An 18,493-nucleotide genomic window follows, 5' to 3' on the forward strand; every position below is an offset into this window, starting at 1 on the left:
AAGTTATATTTATCACGCGTCTAATGTATATTTTATTCGTGTACTTAACTGAATTTGTTCACTTGATAGGAGCTTTGAAACTGGTAAGACAGGATCCTGTAGTTTTCAGATATAAGAGAATCATTATGTTAACATATGTAGCTGCCTACCACAAGGGCAGCAGAATAGCCGTTGACTTAGAAAAACAGAAGGAAAAGATTTAGGATTTAAAGTTTAAATCTCTCGAATGAGTGCCTGTGCCTCTGCTTTGATTCAATTTGTCAGATATTTGGGTGTGAGCCTATCTGTCCCTGTTTATTTTGTTTACAAATATGGAAATAATAGGAATTTAATTAATAAATACCTGTTTATCTACAAGGAAACTAAATTGATTATTGTCGCATATGCATCTCTAGAATAAATTGATCCATGATGGGAAACAATCATTGAAATCTGTCACTTAAATTTTCTATGCTGAAATCAAGGCCAGTTCTATCAATAAATCATTTCCTATTTTGTGCAACTGTCTGCACATTATAGCCAAATCCTCAAATCTGTCACATCATTTGTCAGTGTCAAACTGCCAGCCCACGGGCCAGATACATCACACCAAAACTGCGCCCACCCCATTGCCAGCAATGGGAAAAAAGTCACGATACATCATGACACATCACTCTGCAAGTTTGATACCTGTAAAGTAGAGCAACAGTGTATCATACAATTTGCACAATCCAAGAGTTGTCACATTAACATCAGTTTAGCCCTGAAGGAGAGAATGAATGAAAAAGATGAGGCTGCCCCACTTTGCTTCTCTTTTGTATAAGAGGAGAGAAAACTTTTGTCAGACTTTTAGATTTTGTTATTATGCCCTGTAAAGTCTATTTCTGATGTCTGTTTCCTGACCTGGCTCATCTTGAAGGGACGGCATACAAAATAGAAATGTCTAGAACTTACACAGAGTTTAATCTGGTCCTGGTATGCCTTTGCCTGGTAAAACGTTGGCTGAGGTAGATGCCAAGGTAGATGTCTTTGCTCCATTTTGATTTTGTCTTACGATCCCTTGCCAAACTGTACAAACTGAAGTTCTGAAAACCACACTAGATTTACAGTAGGAAGAAAGAAGAACAGATTCTACTGCAATTCTTTGTAACACTCATTATACATAAAACTAGTTCTTGTTTTACTTGTGTGGCTTGCATGACTGAGGAATTCTGGAAGTTGAAGTTCATTCATCTTAAAGTTGCCAAGCTTGCCTGCTGTCTTGATGTTTGCTTTCTTGCTAAAAACAGGAGTGATTCTACTGTATTGTGAAAGGGGACAGACACGTCTTTTTATTACAAGCATTAAGGACTGAAAGTACATATTTTACAATCCCATTTGCCCCCACGAGATGGCACTAGTGCAGTTCTACAATAGTCAGCAGTTAATTATTTTAATTTGATTGAATATATGTTCTAAAAACTTTCCCTTTATTTTGTGACCATTTAGATCTGAAGAAAAAACATGTGTAAGGCAATCCATTTCTTAATGCAAATGACCCCTTTGCGATAAATAAGGAAAGTGAGAGAAAAATCAGGAGTCTTGTTAGCAACTTTTCTGATTAACAAAATTTTATTTAAAAACATAAGCCAATTTGTGAATTATAAAAAGAACTACCAGACCCCTTGTGACTTTTTGTTGTCATAGACATCTCCTCCTATAACAGATAATAAAAGATAGGCTAAATAGAGTAAGTTAAGTCTCATGTCAGTTTCAGTGCTGACAATATAGAAACTTTCTCTTAATTTAGTTAATGAGATAATTTTTCCCAGTTTTATAAGTTATTTTATTGCTTATAAAAACATCTGGAGAAGAAGGTAGAATGTGCGCAAGTTATGCTGACAATAGCTGCCTTCCTAAATATTTCTAATAATTTCAGAGAAAATTTGATCAAAATTCTGTAACAAATCTACAAAGTTTAATAAGGGTTCTTGTGAATGTGTTCATAGTGCACTGATAATTGTACAATGTTTTTTACCTTCCTAGTACTATAATTACTATTATTCTGAATTAAGCAATGATTGGCTTAGTTTTATAAGTTGTACATTTTTGTAAGAGAATATATTCACAGTTTAGGGAATTGTGTAGTTTTTATGCCTATGTATCAATTTTTTCAGAAGACAAACAAGATATTTTTGTTTTTGTGAATAGTGAATTTTAAATATTCTATATTTAGAATATTTAAATACGTAAATAATTTAATACAGAATAAATTTAGATATTTTCACCTGTTTGCTTTTTAATGTTGTTGTTGTTAATTGCGAAGTCGTGTCCGACCCATCGCGACCCCATGGACAACATTCCTCCAGGTCTTCCTGTCCTCTACCATCTTCTGGAGACCATTTAAGTTCACACCCACTGCTTCAGTGACTCCATCCAGCCATCTCATTCTCTGTCGTCCCCTTCTTCTATTCCCCTCAATCTTTCCCAGCATTAGGCCCTTCTCCATTGAATCCTTCCTTCTCATTAGATGGCCAAAGTATTTGAGTTTCAACTTCAGGATCTGGCCTTCTAAAGAGCAGTTGGGGTTGATCTCTTCTAGGACTGACCGGTTTGAACGCCTTGCAGTCCAAGGGACTCACAGGAGTCTTCTCCAGCACCATAGTTCAAAGGCCTCAATTCTTTGGCGCTCAGCCTTTCTTATGGTACAACTTTCACAGCCATACATTGCAACTGGGAAAACCGTGGCCTGGACTATACACACTTTTGTTGGCAGGGTGATGTCTCTGTTTTTTAGTATGCTGTCTAGATTTGCCATAGCTTTCCTCCCCAGGAGCAAGCGTCTTTTAATTTCTTGGCTGCAGTCCCCATCTGAGGTGATCTTGGAGCCCAGAAAAATAAAATCTGTCACTAAAATCTGTCACTACCTCCATTTCTTCCCCATCTATTTGCCAGGAATTGAGAGGGCCGGATGCCATGATTTTGGTTTTCTTAATGTTGAGTTTCAAGCCAACTTTTGCACTCTCCTTCTTCACCCGCATCAAGAGGCTCTTTAGTTCCTCTTCACTTTCTGCCATTAGAGTGGTATCATTTGCATATCTTAGGTTGTTGATATTTCTCCCAGCAATCTTAATTCCAACTTTTGTTTCATCTAGCCCTGCCTTTCTCATGATGTGCTCTGCATATAAGTTAAATAGGCAGGGCGACAGTATACAGCCTTGCCGGACTCCTTTTCCAATTTTGAACCAATCAGTGGTTCCGTGTCCAGTTCTCACTGTTGCTTCTTGACCCGCATATAGGTTTCTCAAGAGACAAATGAGATGGTCTGGTACTCCCATCTCTTTAAGAACTTGCCACAATTTGTTGTGATCCACACAATCAAAGGCTTTTGCATAGTCAATGAAGCAGAAGTAGATGTTTTTCTGGAACTCCCTAGCTTTCTCCATGATCCAGCGTATGTTGGCAATTTGATCTCTAGTTCCTCTGCCTCTTCGAAATCCTGCCTGTACTTCTGGTAGTTCTCGATCCACATACTGCTGGAGTCTAGCTTGTAGGATTTTAAGCATAACTTTACTAGCATGTGAAATGAGTGCAATGGTGCGATAGTTTGAACATTCTTTGGCATTGCCTTTCTTTGGAATTGGAATGTAAACTGACCTTTTCCAATCCTGTGGCCACTGTTGAGTTTTCCAAATTTGCTGGCAAATTGAGTGTAGCACTTTTACTGCATCGTCTTTTAAGATTTTGAATAGCTCAGCTGGAATACTGTCACCTCCACTAGCTTTGTTGTTGCTCAGATTTTCTAAGGCCCATTTCACTTCACATTCTGGGATGTCTGGTTCGAGGTCAGTGACCATCTCATTGTGTTATCTGGGACGTTAAGCTCATTCTTGTATAGTTCTTCTGTGTAGTTTTGCCATCTCTTCTTAATCTCTTCTGCCTCTGTTAGGTCCCTGCCATTTTGGTCCTTTATCATGCCCATCTTTGCATAAAATGTTCCCTTCATATCTCCAATTTTCTTGAAGAGATCTCTGGTCCTTCCCATTCTGTTGTTTTCTTCTATTTCTTTGCACTGTTCATTTAAGAAGGCATTCTTATCTCTTCTAGCTATTCTCTGGAATTCTGCATTCAATTGGGTGTATCTTTCTCTTTCTCCTTTGCTTTTCGCTTCCCTTCTTTCCTCGGCTATTTGCAAAGCTTCCTCAGACAGCCATTTTGCTTTCTTGCATTTCTTTTTCTTTGGGATGGTTTTAGTTGCTACCTCTTGTACAATGTTGCGAACTTCCATCCATAGTTCTTCAGGCACTCTGTCTATCAGATCTAATTCCTTAAATCTATTTGTCACCTCTACTGTATATTCATCAGGAATATGATTTAGTTCATACCTGAGTGGCCTAGTGCTTTTCCCTACTTTTTTCAATTTAAGCCTAAATTTTGCAACGAGAAGCTCATGATCTGAGCCACAGTCAGCTCCTGGTCTTGTTTTTACTGACTGTATAGAGCTTCTCCATCTTTGGCTGCAGAGCACATAGTCAATCTGATTTCTATGTTGATGATGTCTGGTGATGTCCATGTGTAGAGCCGTCTCTTGGGTTGTTGGAAAAGAGTGTTTGTTATGATCATCGTATTCTCTTGACAAAATTCTATCAGCCTGTGACCTGCTTCATTTTTTACTCCAAGGCCAAACTTGCCTGTTATTCCGGTTATCTTTTGGCTTCCTACCTTAGCATTCTAATCCCCCATGATGATAAGGACATCATTTTTTGGTGTTAATTCTATACGATGCTGTAGGGCTTAATTTAATTATTTCTGCATTAATGATATTTCAGAGTCAAGTAAATAAAACTAGGAACCGGAGTTTATAATTCAAAGGCACACTTCTGCTTTTCTATAAATAAATAATCAAAGGCTTACATGAGTGCCTTTCAAAAATTCTGAAAGCAAAACTTTTATGCAGTGAAATAGTCTCGGATTATAATATATCTGGCTACTTCACCAACCTTGCTCTTAGCACTGTGCAATTTCATGGTTAATAGAATTCTCCAGGCATATACTTTCCCAATTTATATTATTAGCTAGAATAGTATAGAATAGCCCCAGAAAATAAGACATTTTTTTTCACTTCTCTGTCCATTTTTCTGCCTCCTAACTGCTTTATCTAATGAAGTTTCTTTTGTTGCTGTAGCCATATCAATATGTTGATTCATATTTGATTTGCAATTAACTATTACTCCAGCTGTCTTTCACAAATAATGTTGCTCCATCAATGTTCCCAATTTATACTTGAGCAAAATTTGATTTCTGAGTCCTAATTGAAAATATATTCAATTATGTTCAAAATTGTTATTGCTGTTCTCTTTCATATCACTGGTTTCCCCTATTTTCCTCATCTACAAATTTGATTAGCATTTACTCCATCTGCATATATAATTCATTAATAGGCAATACTGAACAATACAGAACCCTGGGTGAGCTCTGGCAGACCCTACCTGGTATCACATTATGGTCTGATGAGACAGTATTCATGAAAATTCTGAGTATGATCTTTAAATGTAATATATACTCATTTACTAGACCACTAATTGCATTATAATGCAGCATTTTGTTAAACGTTTTATTAAAGATATGTCAAGAGTATTTCCACAATCTACTACAAAAATTACCTAATCAATTAGTTTGCCAAGACTTGCTTTTCACAATTTATCTTTAAATCCAATTAGCACATTTGTTTCAGTGGTTGCAAACCAATTGATTTATGAACTTCTCTAGATATTGGCATAGACTGTAGTTCAACGTAGGCCATTCTTACAGTCCTCTAATCATTTGCTATTCATCACCTCATGGAACACTTTTCAGAGAAGACAGAGATAAAATAGATGCCAACACTTCTAATTGGACTGGTTTGCAATTATACTATTGGTTTTTCCTATTTTTAGAAATTCCAGCCTAATTCTGAGCTTTTCCTTTTAGATTCTTACCGTATGCCCTGAAATATGAGTTATTATGAAAACCTGCTTTCTTGAAGTCCAGAATATATGTTCAATTGCACTCAGCTTTGGTTTCTCTTAAAATCATGAATTCTAGCACTACTAGATATCTTTCCCCAGTGTTCCTATTATTTCCATTCCTATTCCTTTAATCAATTTTTCTCTTTTGGTTACTGTTAAGTCAAGAATAGCTGATGTTCTTATACTTCCGTTTTTTAAAGGAGAATATGGTAAGCAACACAAGAAAAATTCTGGAATAAATGCTTGGCAGTTATCTAACAGATTTTGAGATGAAATTTTCCAATACTACTACCTTATATCTTTTTGAAGGAACTAGAGTTTGCTTTTGCAAAACATTAACATTTTCTCTTTGGTGGGGTGGTTGCCCACAAACATCACATTAATATTATTATCTGTCTATTTTTAAAATTCATGTATTTTTCTTCAATTTATTGGAGACTTGCCTGACCATTAGGCAGCTACTTCGAGTGATGGATGCTGAAGCCCAGAGCCACATCCTCTTTTTGAGCTAGGAAGTACCTTTTATCACAGATTGAACAATTGCTAGTGTGTAAGGAGACAGGCAACAAGCATAGTACATACTTCTTAAAGCATTGTATAAATTATTACACTGCTGTACTCTGATTCATATTGATGCCACTAATGCTTTATTTCAGCATCCAGTTCAAAGGGGCAGGAAACAGTCACCATACATGGTTATTTGCAAGCGAGCATGATGTCCTCAAGTACACTGAAGGACAGCATCCAGTTTAAAGAATCAGATGCTAATGATTAAGATACTGATTTTGTTCCCACAAATTTGCTACCCAAAGTTAAATAATGGTTTACTCAATATTCCCAATGTACAATAGTCTTTCCTATTGTTATATAGGTTTAATTTGCAAAATGTGTTGTATTAGATTAGCCTTATGGTTTAGTGAGTCACAGATATTATCTTGGCCTGTTTCAAGTGGCAAATAATCTTGGCATAGTGCTACATAAGGCTTTGGATCTGACTCACCTATTTATGCCTAACTATGGACCACACTTTCATCATTGCCATTAGATATGCTATGTGAGAATAAGTGTTATTAAACTTGACTTCACAATTCAAAAGAATGTAATAAAACTTTGTTATAAGAGTTTTAAAATATTTAAATTTTACAAATAATTTTTCAAAATAGTAAAACTTTATTTTTCAAGTAACCATTTTTCAACATATTCTTCAGATCTCAATACTCAATGAACGCATCCTTGCCATTGCCTCTCTTGTTCCTATCTACTACTACTGGATTAATTCCCAAGATTATTGTATGTCCTGTAATGTCCATTTACATTTTTAACTGTATCTTTAAAGCATGTGTTTAAAGACTTTATTTCCAACTCCCAATCCAAAAGGAAAAAAGCCGAACCATTATTTTTCCAGATCCTTTACAAGTTTATAAATAAAATTTATTCTACTGCACATTAAAACTTTTTCACAGTTTTAAAAAAATCGTATTTACAAATTAACATTCAGTTTGCAGTTTTTGGAGGTCTTTCCCACCATTGTTTCAATTGGCACAGAAAAAAATAAAATCCTTAACGTTTTTGTTATCTGGTTAGTACCACCAAATGATTCTTCTTTATGGAGAACAGGTGATTGATAACAAGCCTCAATAACATCATTTGTCATGATAATTACACAACTGACATGAATAATGAAGTCATGGTAACTATGAAAGTAACCATTGATTCTTTTGAGTACACATTTATTTAATTAAAAAAGAATCTAAAAATTAAGTCTGCATTCAAAAACTTCCTTGTGTTATATCATATTCCATGTATGAGTATTTTATATGTTTATAGAGAGAAAAATATGGATTTTGCTCTAAAAATCATGACAGTATTTTTTCAGTATTGTGATATTCAAGAAACTTTATCAGTTTTTTTAAAGAGACATACACTTAGCCATCTAGGCATTCTAACTGCTCTTAGCAAATCATTTTTCCAAATTTTCCTATGAAGGTAAAGACTAAGAAATACAGTAGTGTCAAAAATCAAATAAATTTGGTTTATTTTAGGCCAAAGTTGCAGAACCTGTAGCCTTCCAGATGTTATTGAATTAAAATTCCCAACATCCCTCACTGATTTCATGCCAGGTCCAACAATCAATCTCAGTTCTCCAAATAGCTAATTCCATTCTCAGGAACTTGTTTACAACTGAAGCTCATAGGGAGTGTGCAGTATAAAACCAATATTCAAAAACCCACAACATACATTTTCAGGGCATAAAGTTACTAGCTTTGCAATTAGGTCTGGAAGCCTTAGGCAGTATCTCTTGAATCTTAATTTGTGAACTAACAGTGGCTTAGTCTGCAGTCCCAAAAAAAAAGTTGAATATAGTGCTTAATCAAAATAGACGTTGCACTGGTTGTGTTCTGAATCGACTAGAGTACTATGATTTGATTAGAATTTCAGTGTTAAGCACAAGTCTTAGAGCAGCACAGTGATTTCATTCCCTTCCACCAATTTCTATTCCTTTGCAATTCAAATGGTTGCACAATTTATATGTTGCAACTCAAGTGGATGCAGAGTTTTCTGGTTTATATATATTTTATAAAATAACTATTTCATATTAGATTTTGCTTTTCAGCTTTCTCTTCTAGTACCTTAGTGACTTTGACATGGAAATATTATCTTAATACAGAACTGTGTAATCATTTTCATGTAAATCAATCAGGAAAATTCTGTAAAATAGCCAACTACAGATTTATTGGAAAATAGCTACATTTTTCCATCTCTTTGTTACAAGCAAATTTCATTTTGTTAGATTAAGTGATGGAATACGTTGGATGTTTCCAAGGTACCTAAAATATCAGATTGATTTTTTTCCTATGGCTTCATAGAATTTCAGAGCTCTGTGCCATTATTATTTTGAGCAGTATATTTCAAAGTTTTTCATGTAAACTCAGATTTTTTTTCAGTTCAAAAGATATTTAGGGATTCTTCTTTAATTGAAACAATTGCCATGTCATTGAGGAACGAATGATAATGCCACGCTAAAATTAAAAGGCAGTATTATGCACTTACTAACATTACATTTTTTTTTCAAATCACATGGAAAATACAATAATGAAAGTTATTCAAATTAAGATGGAACTAAATGCTTTCAAAAGCTACAGAGAGGATTTACTAAAGGGAAGTTACATGCCACAAAAGAGAAGCTGCCCATTTTCAGTATGATTATAATGAACATTCATTCTTGTAAATCATTTTTAACGAAAATGCTAGATGGTTATCAGCAAATAGAAACTTATAAACAACTGTAAGCAACATGTGGCTTTGATGTGTGGTCCTCTAATAGACTGTTATTTGTCCAGAAATAACATCTGCACCAATTGTAGAAATAGAAGACTTCAGATCCTCTTTCTATCAATCAATATTTATTGGAATTAGTTTGGTGGAAAAACAATTGTGATATGTCTTGTGAAGCACAGTAATACAAAATAAGTGTTGTCCATCAACACTGGAAGGCAATAGGTAGTGCTGATTTTGGGAAAGGTGTTATTTTGCATATACCCTTGACCTAGATGGACCTGTGTTCTTAGAGCAGGTTAGGCACCTTCCTATGTATGCAGTCTACATACTAACTGCACTCCGGACACTTAACATTTTGTTTGTAAAAATGTAAAATATGGAGTGAGTGTGCAGTTAAAAAAATGAAAAAAGCAAACAATTTACAGGATGTATATAAGAAAATCACTTTTGCTAGTCATTCCAACATTGGCCTCAAAGTATACACCTTGACATTGCTGATTATGGGCAAAATGAAGTCTTAGCAACAATTAGCTACAAGTGTCCAGCTTCAATTCACTTTAAATCACGATTTCATGATTCTAATTTTCTGATTTCATCCAAATCAGGCAGCCTAGATAGAAATAAACAAATAACTTGACTTCATGCAGATGTAGATTTTTCTCCATAATTCTGGATTGTGCTCCTGGACCAAAAAAAGTTAAGTAAAAGAGAAAGATTGTGTTTCACTCTGAAGTTTTGTAGCTGTGTGAAAACAACCACCACTATATCTCCTTGGGAATAGGAAGGACTATCTTTACTTTCTATTATGAAAGAATGCAAGAAGGTATTGTATACATATTCACAGGCCTGGAGAAAAGCAATCATAAATGCAATACAGAAGTAGTCAACAAGGAGATGAAGACCTCAAGAAGCTTTTCAATTCTTTTCTCCAAAATTACTGATCCAAATGAGAGGGATGCACTGAAAACCACTCCATCAGCAAAGTCAGTAGAAAGAGTATTGGTTTTCAACTGCTCTGGTTCTGTTGCGTGAACCTTCACTTTCGTGGTAATCTTCTGTGCCAACAGCAGCCGAGTCAAACAACCGCTCTGTGCTGTTACTTCGACTTCGGGCATTCAAAGTTCCTTCCATCCTATGATAAAGTGAATGGCTGGCTGAGGAAGAAGAAGAAGAAGTCGTGCCCTCTGATGGAGATGCTGGCTGGAAAGTGACTGGAACAAAGCTGGAAAAGTAATGTTGAGACTGGAGGTCATTTCTGCAAGCAGGCTGCTGGGAAGCCACTGCTGGAGATGGGGTGAGCTCTGAATGGAAGAAGAAAAAGGCTATTGAGTCTAGTCAAAACACCAGATTTTCTGTTCTATGAATATTCCAACTACTACATACTTTCTCAACATTTACAAGCTGCTACATTTTCATATGAATTGTTTCATTTATGCGAGATCAAATTTGGGTCGGTCACCGGGACACATATATTTGCCTTCATTCGTGTTTCATTTATTTCTATTAATTTTAATACCGGTATTATGGTTTCTTTTCTAATGTCACCTTGAATTTATTTATTTACACAGGACTCAATAAATTCTCTACTTCTTAAACTCAATAATCTACTGTAATATCAAGTTTAATATAAATTCAACTTAAATTTAAGTGCACTAGCATTCTTTAAACAAGAACACAATTACTTGCTGGCAAAGCTTCAAGTAAATAAAGGATGCTACATTAACAATGATTGCTACTATTTCTTTGCATCCACAGTTGGATTTCATTGTAATATTAAAACTACAAATGAAATAATACATTTGAATTAGATGCCAATAAAAAGTAAAATGGAATTAAATACCAATGAAATACAAAACAATAATCAAGTTCATTAAATTTGGGATAAATTGCCGTTGTTTTGAGTTTCAATAGTCTGTTATGCTGCAGTATGCAAAATCTACTTATCAAGGCTTTTAATGCCTATCAACTTCCCTTTTGCCACTATTTTTAGTAAAACAAATTAATATTAGTTTTTAAATTGGCTAAAGTTGGAAAAATGAGGGGAGGAGGGACTTATTAAAAGTGGATGGAATTTGTTTGTTTATAATTATAAGGGTCTCGGTGACCTAGCAGTTAAGATGTTGGGCTGTCAACTGGAAGTTTGGCAATTCGAGACCTAAGTACCACACCACAGGGTGAGTTCCTGTTCCTGCCCCAGCTCCTGCCAACCTAGCAGTTCAAAAGCATGCAAATGCGAATAGCGAATAGCATGGGAAAGTAGTCATGCCAGCCACATACAAAACACAATAAAGAAAATAATCAACAATACAATAAGTAGATGGCCTTAGGTTCCCATAATGTAATTCACACTGTGGAGCAGTAGAGCTGTAATAGCCTTGCAAAATTCAGACAAGGAAGCTGCCAAAGGATGTCAAGTGCAGAAGCTGCCAAACATGCCTGCTGTCTATCCATTCACACTGTACTTTATGCCTTAGCTGGCTTCAGATGTTGGATGGGCAGAATTAATCCTGGCAAAGTGGTGCCTGATATAAAGGTAAAGGTTTACCCTGTCCAATCATGTCTGACTCTAAGAAGGCGGTGCTGATCTCCATTTCTCCGCTGAGGGAGCCACTTCCTTGATCATGTGGCTAACGTAACTATACACTGAGGTGCACAGAACACTGTTACCTTCCCACCAAAGTGGTATCTATTTACCTACTTGCATTTGCATGTTTTTGAACCGCTAGGGAGGTAGGAGCTGGGCCAAGTAATGGGAGCTCACCCCATCATGCTGTGCTTGGATCTCGAATCTGGGCTGTCAGCTTTCCAGCTGACAAGCTCAGTGTCTTTAACTGCTGAGTCATCAGGCTCTGATATAATCTGATACTATACTGTACAGGGTTTTACAGGTGGTAATCAGCAGTTTGAACCAGAGCCCCATTCTCTATCAGCTGCAGTTTCCACATTATCTCCAAAGGCAATCCCACAGAGAGTATGTTACAGTAAACCAATCAAGGAGTTATCACAACATGTGTTGATCTTAACTAGAAAAATGTTAAAATATGGATGTCTTCTGCTTACAAAGTAATTATATGACTCGTTTAACACATATGTGAAAACTGCATCTGTCCCTGATGATTGAAAGAAGGCAATTATGGTTTTCATTACAAAGGAGAAATGACAACTGAAATGGCACGTAATTGTAATATGGCATTTGGCAATCAGCTCACATTTATGATCAGTTTCAGCTTCCTGCAGTCATGTGGTTGTGGCTTGTGACCTTTCTGGTCCCAAATCTGGTTGTATCCATCAAGCAGTGTCAATTGGGGAAGCCAGATTTGCTTAACAACCATGTGATTCACTTAATGACAATGGTAAAAATGATTGCAAAAATGAGTCTGGACTTTTGATGACTTGCTTAATGACTGCACCATTCAGCAACCAAGATTCCAGTTCCAACTGTGGTTCTCAGTCAAATTGTGTATGAGCATAGAAGATGTAACAATGGTTTGCAAGGACTAAAAGAATAAAGAGTGAATGGTATAGGTTTAGTTTCTTTGTCTCTTATGTTCTGCATTAACTTTTTTTGCCAGTTTTTTCAATTTTTTTTCTGAATTCTGCATAATGTTTTTTATCCTGAAAGTGAATACTATGCTGAATATGAATAGGTATGTGTATGTATGCATGCATGCTGTGAAATAATTTCAAATAATGGGTAACTTCTTTTGAATATTTCTTAATTCAGTAAAACTTCTATTTCCATCCACCGATCAAGTTTTTAGTTTTTTGCACAAGAATATAAATAAGCCTCAAATATTTGAGAAGTTTTTATTCTTTGTTTTGCCCAGTTACAAGATAAAACTGCAAGTATGAGAACTTGACTCACCTGGCAATGGGCTCTGGGTCATTACATAGCTGCGGAGGGTTATGTCAGCAGAACCACCTGACTCCAGTGGGATGGGATGCATATGAAAATGCCGCAGCATATCAAAAATACTCTGGAACCAAAGATGTTGGACATGGCACTGACCATTTTCATTTAAGGACAAACGCAGGTGCTGAAAAGAGAATTAATTATTTTTACTGACTGGTTACCACTGTCCCTGTTCTAAGCATTTGAGAACTATTTTAACACATGAAATACCAGAGATGGATGCCCCCAATAAATAATCTTTGCACCAATTTAATTTGTTTTTTTGCCTTACCATTTCCTTTATAATCCTATTTGTATAATAATCATAAAGTTGGACTATTTAGGCAATCAAATTCAACTCCTACTCAGTACAGGAGTAAAACACTCTACACAGATGGCTATTCAGCCTCTGCTTGAATGTATTTTGAAAAAGGGATACTTCCTCCGTCTCAGTAGGTAATTTACTCTTACTTATATGTTCCGCGTAGGTAGGTAGGGAGCGGAGTGCCCGAGCATGGCTCTCTTTTCCTTTCTTGCATTTCTTTTGAAACGCAGCACGGCCGCACTGTAAGTAGAACCCCAAATGCAGTTTAAGTTTTGCTTGGTGATGGTGTTACTCGTAAAACAACATTTGTGAAATGCCACTTGACTGGCGAATTTGAGAAAAAGTATTTAGCTGCTTTGAGAACTGAAGTTCATCCTCCGTGTTCCACACTAATAGAGGCCCCATTACATTTAATGTATGGGACACCGCTGGAGAAGAAAATTTTGGAGGTCTACGGGATGGTTACTACATTCAAGCTCAATTTAACATCATAACGTTCAGTTACATACAAGAACGTACTCCACTGTTACACCCTTCTTATTGTTAATTTTTTTTAATGTTAAATAGGAATCTGCCTGCCTATACATTAATGCTCACATTCCGTGTTTTGCACTTGGAATGTTAGAGAAGAGATCATGGACTATTCAGGCTATCATATCCCTTTTAACCCTATTTTCTCAAAGCTAGAAACAAACTGAATAGGGTCAATCTCTTGCTGTACAATTTAGTTTCCAGTCCTCTGATCACTTGTCTGAATTATTATTAGTACTATGCACACAAATGAGCATAATACAGAAGGTCGCATATGGCTAATGGAGCATAAAGTGGAATTATTAATTCGCATGATTAGGAAACAATATCTCTGTTGGTGCAATCTAACTTGCCTTTGTCTTTTTAGTAATCATATCATACTACCAGAGTGGATAATAATCAATGATTTTTAAAAAAAAATAATCGATTTTTTTATTCAAATCTGATTTTTTTTATTTAAATCAGATTTTTTTTATTTTTATCAAATTTATTTTAATGAAATGCTTTTGGAGTAAAAATCTATCTAAAGACAGTTTTCTATTTAAGATACATTAATAATTTAGTTTATTCAGCATGAAATGGAGCTTAGTTCTGTAGCATGAGGCTGTGTATTCTGCAATATTTACATTTTTGGTAAACTCATTCAATAAATCCAAACTCTGCAAGCTGAGATAACATGCACTGTGTTGATGCATTCACACAATTTCACAGTAGCCATGAGATAAATCATAAAACAAAGTTCAGGAATATTCCTTTATCCCATTGTTTTGCAAATCTATGTACACTACAAACTGTATAATTGTTTGAAGAGAAATGCATCTGTACCAGGCTCTAAGTCAGTGGTTCTCAACCTGTGGGTCGGGACCCCATTTGGGGTCAAATGACCATTTCACGGGGGTCGCCAAACCATGCTTTCCGCCATTTTTTCCCTTTTCCCTAGCTGTCCTACTCCCTCTTATTGGTAGCCACACCCACTTGGGGGTCACCACAACATGGGGAACTGTATTATGGGGTCACGGCATTAGAAAGGTTGAGAATCACTGCTCTAAGTATTTTAATTAAATAAAGAATTTGAGTAGTTCTCCAACTATGTATGATTAACCTATTAATGTAAAATCTGTTCTGATATCGCTGTTTTACTAACCTGACAGCTTATTATTCTAAATAGGAAACCTTCATTTTGTTTGCAAATAATAATATTAAAGATTCTAACTACCAGCAAGAATGAGTCCTTACTTCTAAAGAGCACCTGTCATTTCAGATCCATCACGGCAGCGCCTGTTAGTGGGCATCCATTCATCTGCTGCCGGCCACATCCCTCACCTTGTTGCGTCACTGCCGCATCACCAGCCATCCCATTAAAGTGAATGGGACTGTCGGTGAGCCAACGGCGGGTCAGAGGAAGAGCGCTGCGGGACAGAGATGGCAGGTGCTCTTTAAAAATTATGATTTAAATCGGACTTCCGGTTCCTGATCGCGGCGCTTGCAGCTGTGCGAGGAGACGGCTCTCCTCGCCAGCTGATTCTCCGCTGCCGGTAGATCCTTAATCGGGTCAAAAAGCCGTCTTGGAGGGGCAGCTACTGGTGAGGAGGTCCTCATCATCCTTGGGAGAACGGCAGCTTCTTCCAAGGACCGAGATTGCTCCTTTGGGCCAATGGTGGAAACAACGGCCAGTAAAATGGCAGTTCATCTAGCCGCTGCAACCAGAAGTCAGAAGAACATCTAAGCACAGGAACCACCATGGCTGAGCCGGGTGAGACTTTTTTTTTCTCTCCCTCTCTTGGGTTTCTTTTTTCTTTTGTGCCTGTAAGGAGCACTTTTGAAATGATTTCCCTACTCTAAGAAGATGGCGTTTGTGAGTGTGGGAAAAAGAAGCTTAAATGGACTGAAATAAAGTGATTTTTTTTCTATTTTTATTTTATTTTTCTTTGGGGTCTTGGAAAACTTTGTGAATATTGAATCTGCTATTGGACTTGAATTCCTCTTTTTTCTGTGTCTCCTGATCTTGTTTATGAGATTACTGGTCTCTGAAGATACCTTGTGGAAAAAGTTAAAATTGCATCTTTCTCTTATGAGGATTGGACTGACCTTGACTTTCAGATTACCATAAAAGGGAAAATACAAAGAAAATTAACAGCTGTACTGGTGGGGTGGACACTGATTAAATGTTTTCTGAACACAGCCTCTACTAAATGATACAGACTGTTTTTAATTATCTTTGAAATGGAGTAACCCTTGGTTCAACTTGACTATAAACTTATACTGGAAAAACTTTATGAAGCTACTGATGAAATACATTTGCAAATAAATGAATTCACAATGAAAATAAAAAACAGAAATTCTGCTCTGAGCCTACAAACTGACTCCCAGACTTTGTCTGAGCACTCTATGGACCAAGAAACAACAGAAGCGGAATTAACTAAAGGCAAAGAAGATTCCATTTTACTTCATACGCAGGCTGATGAGATCTCCGAGGAATTAAAAAAGACTGTAATTAAACGACTTACAAACCTAAAACTAACAGAAATGGACAGACAAGCCCAACGAACTGAGAACTATGGTAGCTTGGATAAACAACTATTAGCTACAAAGTTGGACGTAATTGAGCCGGCCATTCAACAGTTTCAAATGTGAAGATTTGACTTTTCTAAACAAGGGATTATTTACAAAGGAGCTAGGTCTCTAAAACAGTCTCTGTTTGTCTCAAAGGATACTACAAGACATAAAAAATGATTTGTTTATTGATATAGTGGTGTTGTTATAGAAACCTGTTTGGCAGAAAAGGAAAGCTAGAATAAGATTTAAGAATGTGATTTAAGGTTTTATGTAATGAATTTAAAAGGCTTACTAGATATGGATTGATCTATGGCTTAAGACAGTTAAATAAGATGTTAGATTGAATAAAAATTAATTAAAGGTCTGAACTTAATAATAAGGTGTTTGTCTATGTATATATATAACTATATATAATGTTTTGGATATAGTAATAATGAGGAGGTTAAAGAAATGTGATATAGATATTGAGGGATTGATTGTTAGATTATAAAGTATAATAGAAATAGAAAGGCACTTTTTCATTTTTTTCTGTCTTGTTTTTGTTTTTTCTTCTTTGTTCTTCTTTTTTGATATGAACTAATATATATATATATATATATATATATATATATATATATATATATATATATGAACTGATAGTCACTTTGTAATGGAGGAGGAATAGGGAAAAAGAAGAAATGATATTAATAAATGTTTATTGAATATGTTAAGGGAAAAGGTAATGGGGAGACTCCCGAAGTGTTAACTATGTATTTAGATTAGAAATATGGAATATAGTAATTGAAATACTAAGCTTCATACAGGATCTGGATTTGTGGATCTATTTAGATGAAAAGTTATTGAGGATTGATATGATAGATCTAATCGTATTGAAATATATTAATTTGAATATAACATGTTATTAGAGGGAAAAGAGAGGGGTTTTTTAATGATTTAATCTGAATTCTATGAGTATGACTTTGTTGTGTTGATAATTGATTACCACATTGTTTCTTAAGCACTTGTCTGTAAAATGAAAAAACCAATAAAACTTGTTTAAAAAAAATATGATTTGAATTTAAATCAAGCCTTTTTACTAGTGATTTAAATCGTGATTTAAATCGACTTGATTTAAATCAAATCCACCCTGCATACTACTGACTTGTATTCAGTTTATCATCAGCTACTAGTCCAGTATCGTTTTTACAAGTATTGCCAAGGCAGATATTCTTCATTCTGTACTTGGATTTGATTTTGATGGGCATTAGAGGAGGATCTGGAGGCACTACTGTTTGTATACTGTATGTATAGCAACATCACCAACTGCAGATAAGAAGTAATACTGTTTACTTTCTTCCAATTAGCTCCTATAGACAAGTGCAACAGGTAAAGATAATATATTTTGCTTCTTTGTATTGAACTCAGTTGTGTTAGCACCTTCCAGTCCAGACATATGAACAGAATAATGTGGCTATCTGCTGCATCTCTCTGTGCAGTGCACTCAAGAGTTGTGACCAGGGCTTTTTTTGTCATAGAACGCACAGAACGGAGTTCCAGCACCTTTTTTGGATGGAACCTTCTAGGGTAGGCAAGGCGGATTGTGTGACAAGTGTGAGTTCCGGCACCTTATTTTATTTTATTTTTTTACAAAAAAAGCACTGGTTGTGACTCAGGTAGTTACAGAGGGGGCAATGATAATTATAAGATGAAAGTAAATTTTTATAACATGGCAACAGCTTGTTTCCAATTTTAGCTGGGAGAAATAAAAGGTTTCACAGGAAGCATAAGATTGGCAGATATATATCCAATATGCTGGATTAGAAGAATGAATCTGTTTATAAGCACCAGTCAAAGAAGAGACACCAAATGTATAAAGGGCTGCTATTTTAAAACATTTTTAAAAATTCCAGATGGCAGCAAAAGAAAAGAACAAGAGAACGCTCTGTCTGTGTTGATCTGGCATAT

The 18,493-nt window shown here is 35.8% G+C and overlaps 1 protein-coding gene across 3 annotated transcripts in view; it reads right to left on the minus strand.

The window, feature by feature from the left end:
* Positions 1 to 7,116: 7,116 nt before the first annotated feature.
* Positions 7,117 to 18,493, minus strand: part of SH2B2 (SH2B adaptor protein 2) — an 81,755-nt gene continuing 70,378 nt past the window's right edge. For all 3 annotated transcript variants that reach the window (XM_039333988.1, XM_039333986.1, XM_039333987.1), the window contains 2 exons: positions 13,111 to 13,282; positions 7,117 to 10,546 (listed from right to left, as the gene is read on the minus strand). In XM_039333988.1, coding sequence (XP_039189922.1) covers positions 10,230 to 10,546; positions 13,111 to 13,282 — 489 coding nt within the window. In that variant the 3' untranslated portion in view covers positions 7,117 to 10,229. The remainder of the gene's footprint in view (positions 10,547 to 13,110; positions 13,283 to 18,493) is intronic.

The sequence above is a fragment of the Crotalus tigris genome, unplaced genomic scaffold (assembly GCF_016545835.1).
Source record: "Crotalus tigris isolate CLP2741 ecotype Arizona unplaced genomic scaffold, ASM1654583v1 scf7180000024514.4999324561:1519799, whole genome shotgun sequence".
Lineage (NCBI taxonomy): Eukaryota > Metazoa > Chordata > Lepidosauria > Squamata > Viperidae > Crotalus > Crotalus tigris.